This window comes from Gekko japonicus, unplaced genomic scaffold (assembly GCF_001447785.1).
Source record: "Gekko japonicus isolate JY-2015 unplaced genomic scaffold, Gekko_japonicus_V1.1 scaffold110, whole genome shotgun sequence".
NCBI classification, from domain to species: domain Eukaryota; kingdom Metazoa; phylum Chordata; class Lepidosauria; order Squamata; family Gekkonidae; genus Gekko; species Gekko japonicus.
The window spans coordinates 171,758-186,385 of NW_015173675.1; the positions used below are offsets into that span (position 1 = coordinate 171,758).

Sequence of the window (14,628 nt, forward strand, 5' to 3'; positions counted from 1 at the left end):
CCTCCTTCTCTGTCTCTGAAGAAGAAAAAGTGTGCTTGCACGCAAAAGCTTACAATTGGAATAAAACATTGCTGGTCTTCTTAAAAGTCCCACAAGATGCCATTTCCCCCCTCTCTCTGGCTCTCTTCCTCCCTTCCCAGAAAAGGAGGGGGGAGGAGCCCTCAGACAATTGAGGGAAGGCTTTCTTTCTCTCCTCTGAAGCAGGAAATAGGAGAGACTGGACAAAAGAAGCTGCAATGTTAGAAACAGGAAGCAGGAAGCAGCACAGAGTCAGTTGCTCTCGGGCTGGATTGGAGGCTTAAAGGGGCCAGATCTGGCCCACGGGTTGTATGTTTGACACCCCTGGATTAAGGCCCACAAAATCTATTATATTTAGCACAAAACAGGGGAAAATGTTGAAGTATGTAAAGGTATATAAAAATATTAATATTGATATTTCTATGGTGTGTGTGGGGGGAACGAGGGAAAAAATGCCTAGGGCCCACAAAAGTTATAATGTGGCCCTGTTCATCACAGCATGAGTCTGTTATCAGAACTGAGAACAAATTTGTCACTGCATCCCAGGGTCAAATGATTTTTCTGTCCTGTAATTTGAAGTACTTTTATTTGGTATTTTTAAATTCAGATTTGAACATTGTTCCTGTCCTGACCTAGATAGCCCAGCCTAGCCCAGTCTTGTCAGTTTTTGGAAGCTAAGCAGGTTCAGCCCTGGTCAGTATTTGGATGGGAGATCACCAAAGATGTCCAGAGTTGCAATGCAGAGGAAGAAAAGGACAAACCACCCCCCAAAATCTCTTATGTTGAAAACCCTACTAGGTCACTGTAAGTCAGCTGCAACTTTTCAGCAAAATACATATTTTGCTAATGTTGTCCTGTGGTGGTGCCATTTAGACAAAACTGTTGATCAAATAAATTGCAAGAGGAACTTTCAAACAGTCTTTAAGATGACACTTGTAGGCCGAGTTCAGACTGGCAATTTGAAGCGCTAGGGAGTCGTGGCAAAGAAGACCCGGAACAGACTGGGAACGGCTTGTTTGCGGTATTCCCGTTCACACTGCAGTGAATGAAGCGGGAGGATACAGTGGAGGAAGCGCAAGGGAGCGTTTGCACTGTCGGCCTGCCCCTGGCAGGCTGTTAGCGGCTGTTTCTGCGCTCTGCTGCATGCGCCTATGCACATGGGTGCCTGCCGCGGAAACAGCCACTGCCTATTATCAACGACTGCGGGTAGTTCCCGCCTTAGCAGTGCTTGCGTTCACACATCAGGGAACCGGAATCAACCCGCTCTACACACGGTTTGCTACCACTTTCACCTGGTACTTTTTAAACTTGGGAGGGAAGCGGCACAAGACAGCTTGAGTACAGCTGGGGGACGGAACCTGCCCCTTTAATCCGTTCCTGAAATGATCTTGAAATGTTTGGCTGCCGGGCCAAACTGCCAGTCTGAACTCGGCCGTAGTTTGTGATAGGATTATGATTCCAAACAGGATACTCAGAGTTGTTTTCACATCCATGGAGAACAAAACTGAGAAAAACCAAGCTGGAAAGTGGATTCTAGTCCATTTAATAAATTTGTTCGCCACTTCATTGCTTTTGCTCTCCAACAGATTAACATAGAGACATTCTCCTGAAAGTTCTTTGGCTAATCCAGAGGAGGAAATTCCAGGAATTTGGGGAAGGAATCTTTAACTGGTTCTGATGACTACCCCTTCAGTGTTCATTCCATAGTTGCAGTGTGCAAAGCCATCTTTAAACCTTCTCAGGCAATGATCTTTTCTCCCAAGTAGTTATGTGTACTCACGTTACATTTACATGCATTTCCAACCATGGGAGTGACTCCCAAGAGTGGGCATCATTAAAAAGTAATGTGAGAAATGTCCCTCAGCTGGGATTTGCTTTTACATCTGATCTGTTTTGAAGAAAAATTCATCTACAATCCTGTGAGAAAAGCTCAGAAACACTCCCACAGAGGAGATGCTTCAAAGCTTTCTTTCCTACCAAGGGAATGAGACAGACTTTTCTTTGCTGTACACCATATTAAGAGAAATGGAATTTAAAGCTATTTTCAATAGCTATTTGTTATGGATCAGAATGCAATGGGTTTAAAGAGGAGGCAGTTTACCATTGGTGACCAAAAGCACAGAAGCTGCTTGACTTGCCAAAAACCACCGTTGATAGAAACAACAAATGGAAACCAGGGTCAGCCATTTATAGCCACTCATATATATATTCTATAAGAATAACTTAAGCAAAATTTGTACTAGTGACAATCAGTTATCTTTTGGGCCCAGTTCTTAGGTTCATTGCATAAGAATTTAAGTCTTTAGGATGGTTTCTATGTAGCAGATATTTATTCAGTATATTTTCATTCTGACCCTGTCCCCAAAGGGCTCAGGATGGTGTACATTGGTTTCCCCTCCTCTCTTTATCCTCACAACAACCCTATGAAGTAGTCAAGGCTGAGAGTGACTGATCCAAGGTACCCAGCAAGTGGCATAGGAGAGTGGGGATCTGAACCAAAGTCTCCCTAGTGAATACTGTCTGACATTGGTCAGATGCTCATGTTTAGAATAAGGATGACACTGTTGTAGTGGTGTGTGTGCGTGTGTGTGTGTATATATATAAGTTCCCAAAGAAAAGACAAGTTATCTGGTAGGTGGTCACTGGGTCTAAAACACTGGAGTTAGATTGACATCAGTTGAAAGGCACAACAAAATTATAAAATCCTAGTGTAAGGCTGCCCACACACGAGTCTGGTAGGCTACCACCAGCCCTTTTAAACTATCCCTAAGTCTTAGAAGTAGAAGATCAAGCTCCTAGCCTCTCTGGGATTTAACTAGAAAGTCAACCCCACAGGGTAAACCTGCAGAATAAGTTCCCAAACAAAAGACAAGTTACCTGGTAGGTGGTCACTGGGTCTAAAACACGAGTTAGACTGACATCAGTTGAAAGAAAAACCACAAGCAAGAAAAATATAATTATTTTTATTAAGGTGCAAGAATAGTTTTGAAGAAACAAGACTGTGGCCCCGGTCACATGAGGGAAATTGACACGGCCAAAGTGCGGCTTTTTAAAGCTGCACCAAAAGAGACACACGGCGGCAGGATCAGACAGATCCCCTGAGCCGCCGCGCAGTTGCTCCCCGGCACGATCAGATGCCAGGGGAAAGCCAGGCCAAAACCTCCCGTATGACCGGGGCCACTGAGGGAAAACAAGAAATGTAAGAATTAAAATGCTAACTAACTCTACAATGATTCCAAGTTACCAGATGTTATTCCATCTCAGGCTGAAGGCTCTCAGCATTAAAGTGGCTCTCTCTCCAGAGTCAGCCAGGGCCAGCAAGCTTTTTGGCCCTCTTGAGCAATCAATCAAAATGGAGCATAACAGCATTATGTGGTAGCACACAGTCACCATCAGGCAAACACTAAGTTGAAAACCTAACTTTTTAATAGGGGTCCAATGTGGTCCCAGGCCTGAAGGACCAATAGAAACCCTTAGAGATGATGTAACTCCCTGTTGCTGGGCAAATGACCTATAGGGTGACTTGAGAAATGAAACTTACTGCAGATTGTCTTGGCCCCTTTCCCATAGGTGTGAAAGCCATAGATCTCAATTGGTTGAAATATGTTAATTGGAAGTTGGTGCTAGGCACTCAACTCCTCTGCACAGCTCTGTGTTATCTAAGAATAACAAGGTCAGCTTGCTTTGCTTAACAGTGTCTCATTCTGTCTCTGGGAACTCACACTAGGCTGCATTTGAGGCCTGAACCAAAGATTCTTAAAATGACCAAGGTTTCTAGGGAATCATTTTCTTCACCAATGCTTTCTAATGAAGAAAAGCAAAGCAAACGTTTCATCATACAGGCACTTACAAGTGCACCTAGAATTAGCCAGTGAGATTAAAAAATGTTTCCTGTAGATAACCCAAAGGAGATCAACATGCCTGATTTCCCCTTACGTTGTCACAATATTCCCTGAGTTAGTGGAGAATTTTTTTAAAAAAATAACTACCTATATTTTTCCTTGAAAACATAATCATGTTGTCTACTAACCTGTTTCTGAATCCAAAATCAGATGCTTGTTTGGCTTTTCCAGAGTACATGAGCAAAATGTTTCACATTTGGCATGTATTTTGTGGGAAACAACTTTAAAAATTAGAAACAGGAACCCAGAATTCAAATCTACGAGGTGAATATCAAATATTTGAGGGGAACATCTGATTAACACTTTATAGACAAACATCTAAGTTACTTCTTTCTATTTTCCTTGAGATAATTCCTTTTTGAACAAGTGTTAACAGGGTAGAAGGAGGGATACCCTATCTACATATAGTGTTCCATAGTAGAGTTTGTACAATCTCTTCAAAGATGGGGATTTTAAACAATAATGCCTTTTAAATGTCTCAATTTAGCCCTTTTACCAAGGGCAATATAAGAATTTTGAAATTCTCCACAAAGCAGATTAAAAAAAACCTGAATTAGATTTGCTCTTATTTGGCATCACAGAAAATCTGTTTTTGCTTCTTTTATTTTATTTCAGGAGAAACTTCACTATAATTGCTTCTATATATTTTTAGTTCCAGATTTCACAATTCATTGCTTGCAGTAGAACTATTACTTTTAAAAAATTGCAAGCCACATGCTCCATGCCATAGTAGTCATTTAAGGGAGCAGATTAGCTTCAGGATGAATTATAACCTGGATCTGGATTTTCTCCATAAATTTCATTGTTTTACACACAGTTGCATACATATGATATAAAGCTAAGGAAGTATAATGCCTCTAATAAGACAAGCTTTGGCATTTAGCATTCCTCGTAGTAGCAATCTTTGTTTAAACTATTGTTGATTCCTTGTAGTAGCAATCTTTGTTGACTCTAAGTACTGGTTTGGGTTACTGAGTGTCAATAAATATGGAAATGACATGTATCGCTATCAAAATTCCAGTCATTCAAACGCAGTTTGTTTTTAGATAAAAACATTCAAGAACCCTTCCTCCTGCTTTTGCTTACTGTATAAAGTCCACTTGTAAAAGCTGTTCTTTCCTTCTCTCCTCATGATGGCCAAATGAAGGCCTTACAACTTTAGAAGAGGAACAAACAGCTGTGATATGATATCATCTCAGGGTGACTGGTTGTTTTGGTTGCTGTTTTTGCCCGTTCATCTGCATTTGAGTGCACTCAAATGGCTATCTACTATTACATGTATAATGTCCCAATTCATATACTATTATTGCAACACTGGAACAATTTTCATATAGTTTAATACCACCTTGTATCGACCACCTCTATAGGAAGGAATTGTGGACCAAGAAAATGCTGCAGTTACTTTCCAAGCTGTTGCCACCCTTCCCTAGGGACTAGCAAAGCTAATGAAAAGGCTCAAGGATGGGCAGGCAGAGACAAGTCCCGTAACTCATTGTCAGCACTGTACTAAAAATGCCTGGAGACGCAAGAAACCATTCAAATCTTAAGCGGGTGACCCAAATCACACTACAAAGCCTGTATGAAACATAGTAGAAGTCCACACATACTGTTTTTATGGTGGGGGCAGCAGTTCTCAAATACTTCTTCATAGGGTCTAGGAACCATATAGGAGGAACATAAGAGCTATGTCCATTATCCAGGGGGAAAAAAAAGAAGGGTAGCACATTCTTCAAAAAGACACTCTCCTTATCCAGGTGAGCACAGGCGGAATTGTGGCCCAGTCCAGCTCTTCTTCTCTATTGTCCGACATCAGTGGTCTCTGATTCTCTGAGTAATAATTTATGGAAATGATCAATGCACTACTCACCTTTTCAAAGTCTGTTTTCTGTTTTTCATGGACAGCTGGTTGAAACATGCCTGTCCCTTTTTCTGGACCTGGCAGCTTGACAATCTACCGTGTACAATAACAAAGAAAAGTGATTGCCCAGAAGTCTGCAGCTCCTGAAACACTTCCCTGGTATGAGGAGGAGGGGTATTGTCTTGAAGCTGATAAGGAGGCAAAGGCAGGACAGCATGTCTGGGAAACCACCTGGAAGAGAGCCCACACCAAAATACCCCTCCCCCAAGCCAACAGCATGGGGGTATAGAGCAGGCTTCCTTTGATTCAGAGGGAAAGCTGAGCTTTTATAGTTAGCCAGTATGCCGATCCACATCTTTCTTTTGCATGCCAAAGATGTTTGAGATGCTGATGGGGATTTGGGCAATGGTTATCATGTCACAAAGGCCGAATCAACCCAACTAAGTATCATGAGAGGGCTTGGCATGATGTGGTCCATATGTCACAAAGGCATTTTTGACCCTCAAAAATATGCTGCAGGGATAAGCTACAGAAGATTATTGAAGGTGACTGAGGAAAGAAGCAAGTGCTTGAAGGTAAAAGAAAGGATAAGGCAAAGAACAGAAATGAGAGTCCCAATGGATAGGGAGAGGGAGGAAGCAGAAGGGAAAGGAAAGAAAGGTGAGGCAAAGCTGACTGAAGCTGCTTCTACACAAGGAGGATTCACTTTGTAGCTCTTGTTGCAACTGTGAATGGAGTGTCCACGTGACAGTTTCCCTCTCATTTTCCTTGCCTTGCCCCCCTGCAGCCACTTTTTTTCTCCCACGCAGAAGGCTTTTTTAAAAAAAATGTAGTTGCTGTGTTACTATAGCATTTTAACAATCTTTTGTCATAATCCATTTGTTTCTCTTAATTCCCACCTTTAATTTTTTTAAAAAAGTGAGCCTCTGGCCTCTTTTGTTGTGGAGATATACCTTTCCCCTTATATCTCCACAGAGAAAATGACTAGAGACTTAAAAAAAAAGAAAGCTAGGGATTCAGTGGAGCTAGTAGAGCATAGTAACAGATCATTATAACATTATTGTGCTGTAGCAATCTAGCCAATAGTTATTTTTTTAAAAACCCTCTGTTTTAATGTGGGGAAATGGTGACTATGGACAGCTGAGGAAAATAAAAGGATGCCAGTATAAGGATGTTCAAAATGTACAGCTTCCTGGACACTCACTGTGCAAAAAGATTGTTATCAATCCAGGCTTGGGCAAGGCAGGCAAACCCCAGAGAGCAGATGATTAGGGGACAACGTTGTGTTGATGCCCCCCTCCCCTCCCCCGACCCCAGCTCTGCTCCAGTTTGGACCAGAGCAAAATCTACATGTGGAAGCAATCTGAGAAGGGAAGTTGGGACTACAGTTACAGCTCTATTGTTATGGATACATTTCCTTACACATGTCCACCACTTGGGACATTTCACTCACAGAAAGTAAATTTTTACAAACGTATCTTTCTTAAGCAAAATGTTCATATGAAATCTATACTAATTTTTTTTCAACTGCTTAGATAATCTGAGATTATACTATTAAGTACTAGTGAGAAGTAAAAATGGGTTGTAACCTGTCTCCTGTATATTTCTACATTTCTTTCTCAACCTCTCTATACATAATTAATCTTTCTCTTTATCTTGTTCCTTTTGACTATCTTTGTTCTTTCCTAGTTAAATTATTTACTACCCCCTCTTCTTTTCATTTAAGCTCTCTTTATCTTGTGAGCTGCTTTCTTTTATTCTGAAATCTCTGCTGTCTAAAAGCATAATCAGATGACATCCACTACTGAACAATTTAAAAATCCCAGTGCATTCGTGAAAATCATTTAACTGTATATTTATTGATGGCAAGGTATGTCATGCGGATATGAAGCTGAAATATTTCAGATGGATATGAATTAAAAGGTCAAGGACTTTGGGGCTACAATTACCAACAAACCTTTACATATTACTTCTGTCACCCTCAGTAGATTTTCATGAGGCCTGTTAACAGATACAATTTAGTAGATTAAGCGCAACACCAAACAGAAGTACACCCCTTTAAATCCATTGAATTCAATGGATTTAGATGTGTGTAACTTTTCTTAGGATCGCATTGTAACTGTTTTTAAACAATTAGTAATTAAAACAACCCATTAACAACAGGCTACAGAAAGTCAGAAGGAAGGAAGGAAGGAAGGAAGGAAGGAAGGAAGGAAGGAAGGAAGGAGTGATTTCAAATATAGGGTTTTTGTTCTTCTTGAACATATTGCTTGAGAACAATGGGGTTTGTCACCTTCTGACCTAACAAGTTCCACAAAGCCCACCAGCAATGGTTTATGCCCTTTCTAGTGGCTTGACAGTCCCTCTGTTTTTTGTAGCCCAAAAGAGGAACCAAAAACAAGCTTATTGGGCAATTCTTGGAGAGCTGCATTTGGCTTGGTGGACGAGGTATGCAAGCTCATTTTAAGAGCTGAATACTTTATTACAACAATGCCTTTTGTTCCCCACTCTGTTAACAAAGAAAATTGCAGTTAAATCGATATCTTTATTTGTACCTTCAGATTCCTAAAAGGCAGGATAACCAAAAACATTAAAAAGCCCTCTCAGTTTCTTCCCAGAACTGTCAGTCAACACACATAGATGAGTGGATATACACTAGCATTGCTGATGCTATACTCGGAGGGAAGCAACACACTAAATTCTACACCTTTATTCAGAAGTCCAAATAGGTTCAGAAGGAGTTGCTTTCTGGTAAATATGCTTAGGATTCCAACCCAAAATCATCATTTGTCTCTGTCAAAACATACACACAATATAAATATAGAGAGAGGCAGACAGAGAAAGAGATGAGAGAGAAAGGGACGAGTTTCCCCAGACTGCCTGATTAGTCTTTGGTAAGGAAGTCTGTTTCAGATGTCAAGAAAAGTCTGCACCAAATTTATATATGCAAGAATAGGTCACAGTACAGGTTGCAGAAGAGCTCAGTGAGAGAACCCCCCAATCCATGATGCTGTAAATTGCCAGGGACTTGAGCACAGTAATTTCCTCTCTTCACCCTCCCCTCCTTCTAGAACCAGCATGGTGCAGTTGTTAAGAGCAGCAGACTCTAATCTGGAGCACCAGGTTTGATTCCCTACTCTTCCATATGAAGTCTGCAGGATAACCTTGGGCCAGTCACACTTCCCTCAGAACTCTCTCAGCCCCACCTGCCTCACAAGGTGCCTGTTCTGGGGAGCGGAAGGGAAGGTGCTTGTAAGCCCCTTTGAGACTCCTTAAGGTAGAGAAAAGCTGGGTAGAAAACCCAACTCCTCCTCCTCCTCTTCTTCTTGTAGTGTTTATGTATTTTAATTGAATTATTTTATCATTTTATACACGTACACACGCAATGTATATAAACTTGTTATATATGCCATCAAATTGTTCTTAAGATTTAATTTAAATGGGTTTTAGTCTTAGACTAATTTTATATATGTCTGTAAAACTGTGTTTTAAGCAATGTTGTACACCACCCTGAGTCCTTTGGGTAGGGTGGTATAGAAATACAAATACAATATAGAAATAGAAATACAAAAATAAATAAATACTGGTGAATATTCTACTGTAAACTTCATGAAAGAGGATAGTAAAAAATTAATAAAATCTTGGACAACGATTTTCTAATTGTGACATGTTATCTAACGATCAGTTTCCTCACATCTTATATGTTTGGATGAGTAATATTGACATGTGCATTAAATTGCCTGTATGAAAATTGATGATTTATTTGGTATATAGGGCTCTGGTTGTTTTAACATGTTAAGGCTTACTATATGGTCCAGGAACATCCTTAACAAACTTTGTGACACTTAAGTTGTCTGCAGTTTTGCTTCCTACTTCTACTTTTTATCACTTTTTAAAACAATTCTAAGTTGTTTTGTCATGCTTCCTCTGTTCTAGTCTGTTAAAGTGTGACTCATGTAAACACCTTGAATGCCCTCTCGTCTAAATTTTGTCACTTTCCTATCTTTTAAAAACTTATTTATGGAAATAAGCAATCTTTACTCTTTCAGTTATCCTCACTATGAAGAAATTTTGTACAATAGACTCTCTTTACTGGTAGTAGGACAACATAGTTTCAGGGTCCCCCCACATTTTCCAATTCCACCTTACACTTCAGTGTTATGCTCCCCCCATACTTTTAAGTTCCTCTACTTTGTATTGCCTTCTGTCTTAACTTAAAATTTTCCATCACAGCTACCCTTGGTCATCATACCTGCCTTTGTTTTTGCTTGTGTTTTGATAAAGGATTTCTCCCACTGCTTTTTAGAGCATAGTTTTACAATACTTCTTATTTCCTTTCCTTATATTGCATGCATTTTCTATATGGATATTGCTATTTGTTTAATAATATTCTTTCAAATATCTTTTAATTTTTATTCATGAGTTCCTGTCCAATGTATTTTCATATAGTTCTTTTAGTGGACTAATATTAGTGCCTGGTAATTTGTTAGAAACTTCCCCTTTTCTGTGGGTTTGTTTTATATGTTGTTACCTCTTGAAAGTGGTATATGAATATGCTTTCTTAATAATACATTTTTATTGCATATGCTATGAATTTTCTAAATTGCTAGGTAGGAAGTCCTTTTCTTCAGCATAGGTATGATTGTCAACAATTTTTCCCTCACAAAATCTCTATTGCTACTTTCTCATTCATATATCATATTTTTATCTTACCCTTCCCCCATGGAGCTCAGGGTGGGAGCTACAACCCTGTGAGGAACGTTAGACTGAGAGTGACTAGGCCCAAGTCACCAATGACCTCCATGGGTGATGAAAAGTACGCAGATAGACGAGTGATTTCAGCTAACATACTTTATTAGGGAGGAACAAGACAACTTTAGCCGGCTCGCAGGCCGGCTTATATTCCCTGTGAAACCACCACCCAGAACACACCCCCACATCACAATAGGTTATTTACAGTGGCTGAGAGTTCCATAGGCTCTCGGCTGGGAACCTAGCCCTCTGATAGGTGCAGGCTAGGATCCGCTTAGTTCATTGTTTCCTTGAGCGAAGCTCGACATTTGCGCTTGACCGTGTGGAGCCCAAGCCAGCCACAGGGTCCGAACTGGATACATTACACCCTCCCCCCTTGGTCTGCAACACACCCACAGATAAAGTCCTTGAGTTGTGCCGGTGCTTTTCTAGTGTGGTTAGAGCGGCGCAGCTCAGGGACCGGGGCTGGCTCCACCGCCAATGCACCCGGCGGAGTGCTGGCCAGGTTTGGCGCCGTGGGCCCCGGTACCGGCGTTCCATATGCAGCCAGGAGGTTGTCCTCGTGTGCGCCCGTGGGGAAGGGCACAGGCTCTGCGGCAGGCATCGCTGATGAGGTTGACGTTTGTGGTGGTGTTGCGGATTCTGGGGTGTCAAGGGTTTCAAAGTCCTTGGGGTCCAGCAGCAGCGTCCGTCGCCGCAGCTGGTCAATATGACAGTGTAGGATTTGGCCGTCCTCACTGGAGACCTCATATGATCTGGGGCCCTTGACTCTCACCACTCGAGCCGGAATCCAGGCTGGACCCCGTGCATAATTCCTGGTGTACACAGGATCCTCTGGAAAGAATCCCTTGTGCCTCCTCCAGAGCGTGGTCTGGGTGGAGACGGTCCAGCCGGGTCGTGAGGCGGCGACCTAGGAGGAGTTCTGCTGGACTGCGCCCTGTCATGGTGTGGGGTGTAGTTCGTTGGCCAAAAAGGAAGGCTGCCAACTTATAGTCCCAGTCCTGTGAGTACAAACGGCGGAGTGCATCTTTGGTTGTCCTTACCATACGCTCTGCTTGGCCATTGGTCGCAGGGTGAAATGGGGCAGACCGGACATGACAGATCCTGTAGTACCGGGTGAACTCCTGGTATTCACTGGACATGAATGCAGTCCCGTTGTCCGTGACCAGGGTGTCTGGGATGCCCTGAGCACTAAAAATCTGCCACATTGCCCGGATTGGCGCTTTAGACGAGGTGAAGGGCACGGGGACTACCTCCAGCCACTTGCTGTAGGCATCCACCAGGATGGAGAAGAGTTGGCCCTGGAAAGGTCCCGCAAAGTCCAAGTGCAACCTGGACCAGGGTCGGTGGGAGGATTCCCAGGCTCGTTCTGGGGCCCTGGGTGGTTCTGACTGATGAGAATGCTGAGACGACCGATGGCGGACCTGTAGAACCTCTTCCTCATCTGAGGCGTCGAAACCTACAGTTGCTCGTGTGCGGTGGACTGCCTTGGCGCAGCAGTCTTGGTGGGTCTTCTTGTACGTCTCCCGGATCACCTTGTTGAGATCCAGGTCGTCCTGGCTGACCAGCTTCCTCCGGAGCTTGGGCTCCCGTAGTCCCAAGAGGAACCGAATGAGAAGTGCTTCAGCCAGGTCTGAAAGTGAACGCCTGGTGGCGGCCTGTCGCAGAGCCGCAAGGAAATCAGAGGCGGTCTTGTCAGGGCCCTGGACTTTCGCTAAAAAGTCCATCCTCTCCACAAACTTCGTGGGTTTGGGAGCCAGGTGATCTGAGAGCGCCTTGAACAAAGAGGTGTAAGATTCGTCTTTGGTCAGCCGGGGCACTATCAGGTCCTTCAGTAGGAGATGGGCCTCCATCCCACAGTGCTGGAGAAGGTATGCCTTCTTTTTACCCGGGTCGGTGACATCGTGGATGGTGAAGTGGCTCTTGAGGGTCTCCAGTCAGGTTTCCCACTGCGAGGGCTGGGAGATGTCGAAGGCAGGGAGGCTCTTGGATGCGGCAGCTATCTTACGATTCCACGAGGATCATTGTTGAGGAGCGGTGCGATGCTGCTCTCACGGTCAGCGGTGCGATGCTCGGTGAGCGGTGCGATGAGCGGCAACTGGGATGCGGCACTAGGCGAAGCTGCATGCGGTGATCTCGGCATGGAGACTCGATGCGATGCTTGGAACGTGGTCTCTGTTCAGGGGAGATGAACAGTACGCAGATAGGTGAGTGATTTCAGCTAACGTACTTTATTAGGGAGGAACAAGACAACTTTAGCTGGCTCGCAGGCCAGCTTATATTTCCTGTGAAACCACCACCCAGAACACACCCCCACATCACAATTGGTTATTTACAGTGGCCGAGAGTTCCATAGGCTCTCGGCCGGGAACCTAGCCCTCTGATAGGTGTGGGCTAGGATCCGCTTAGTTCATTGTTTCCTTGAGTGAAGCTCGATGTTTGCGCTTGACCGCATGGAGCCCAAGCCAGCCACGCGGTCCAAACTGGATACATTACAGGTGAGTAGGAATTTGAACTTGGATCTCCTAAGTTCACCATACTAGATTCATATCTTAATTTCTCCTTAAGCTCCTACAATAGCTTTTCTAATTCAATTGCTGCTCTTGAAATGTGGATATCTTATCTAGGGTTTTCTAACAGTGCCTTACAATCCACTGTCCCTCAGTGTACATTTTCCTCCTTCCTCCCTTCTACAATTTTGCTTTCTCTCATCTTCCTTGTTTACATGATGTTTCATACTTCCCTATGGAATACTTCCCGTGTTATATCATTTTGTGGCTGTATTTTGCCCTCAGTTTCAGACATTGACCTGTGGTTTAATCTGTAACCCTCCTTTTCTCAAAAAGTGTGTTGTTGTTGTTGTTCAGTCGCACAGTCGAGTCCGACTCTTTGCGACCCCATGGACAAGCTCCCGCCAGGCCCTCCTGTCTTCCGCTGTCCTCTGAAGTTGGCTCAATTTCATGTTCGTTGCATCGATGACACTGTCCAACCATCTCATCCTTTGCCATCCCCGTCTTCTTTGACCTTCAATCTTTCCCAGCATCAGGGGCTTCTCCAGTGAGTGCTCCCTTCTCATTTGGTGGCCAAAGTATTTAAGCTTCAGTTTCATTATCTGGCCTTCCAGGGAACAGTCAGGGTTGATTTCTTTTAGGATTTTCTTTTCTTTTCTAAACCATTAGGTGCAGTTCTTTTATAACAGTAGTCAGTTTCGACAGTTACCTAGCCATTCCCAGTTGCTAGTTCTGCACCCAAAACCTTTCTTTCCTCATAGCTTTCCATTGTGTTTATAGGAGGATTTTAGGGCTTTCCCTCTCTCTATCATCACATTTTTCTTTTATTACTGAAGTCATATATTCCTGCATTTCTGTGGTGCCCTCAGAGAAATGCAGAAATGTCAGCTTCACATGTGGATGAATCTGCTTCACAGCCCTATAGATTGGCATGAGGTCATCAGGTTGAGTGAGAGACACAAGGAATTGCGGGAGGGGAGAACAGTTTGGCAACCCCCCCTCCCAAACCTTGCTCTAGGACCACCCTGTGCGCTCTTAGCAGTTGCAGGCTGATTTCTTCTCTCCTCTTGCTTTTCAGTAACTGACACTCAGTTTCTCTCAACCTTTCTCATATATTTGTTTGTTGGAAAATTTGGAAATAAAAAATAAATTATGAGGGGGAGTTGAAGGGTTAACACTAAGTACAGCATGGCTCTGTTCAGATAGTTATGAAGGGGAATGAATGGAGACACCTGCATTAATGGCATACTTTTAGAATACTGCTTTTTCCATGCCCCAGGGAGCTTACAATCTAGAACAGATAAGGGGGAGGGAAGAATTAAGGGAGGAGAGACAGGCAAGGAGAGGGAGGGATGGGACTGGGCAATGTAGGTATGTGTATTTAAAACACAGGGCAATTGAAAATAAGGTTAAGATGTTAAGCCAAAACCCTCAAAGAAAACATAGGTATTGAGGAGGTATCTGAAGAGGAAGAGAGGTGACACCACACACGTGTTCTGGGAAAGAGCACTTTACGATACAGTTTATTACTTGAGATTTATTTAACGTTAAAATAAGCCCACTGACTTTCAGGTAAAGTACGTGAGAG

At 43.0% G+C, this 14,628-nt stretch overlaps 1 protein-coding gene across 1 annotated transcript in view; it reads right to left on the bottom strand.

The window, feature by feature from the left end:
• Positions 1-11,134, bottom strand: part of LOC107120260 — a 66,853-nt gene extending 55,719 nt beyond the window's left edge. Inside the window, exon 1 of the mRNA XM_015422911.1 lies at positions 10,927-11,134. Coding sequence (XP_015278397.1) covers positions 10,927-11,134 — 208 coding nt within the window. The remainder of the gene's footprint in view (positions 1-10,926) is intronic.
• Between the last annotated feature and the right edge of the window lie 3,494 nt (positions 11,135-14,628).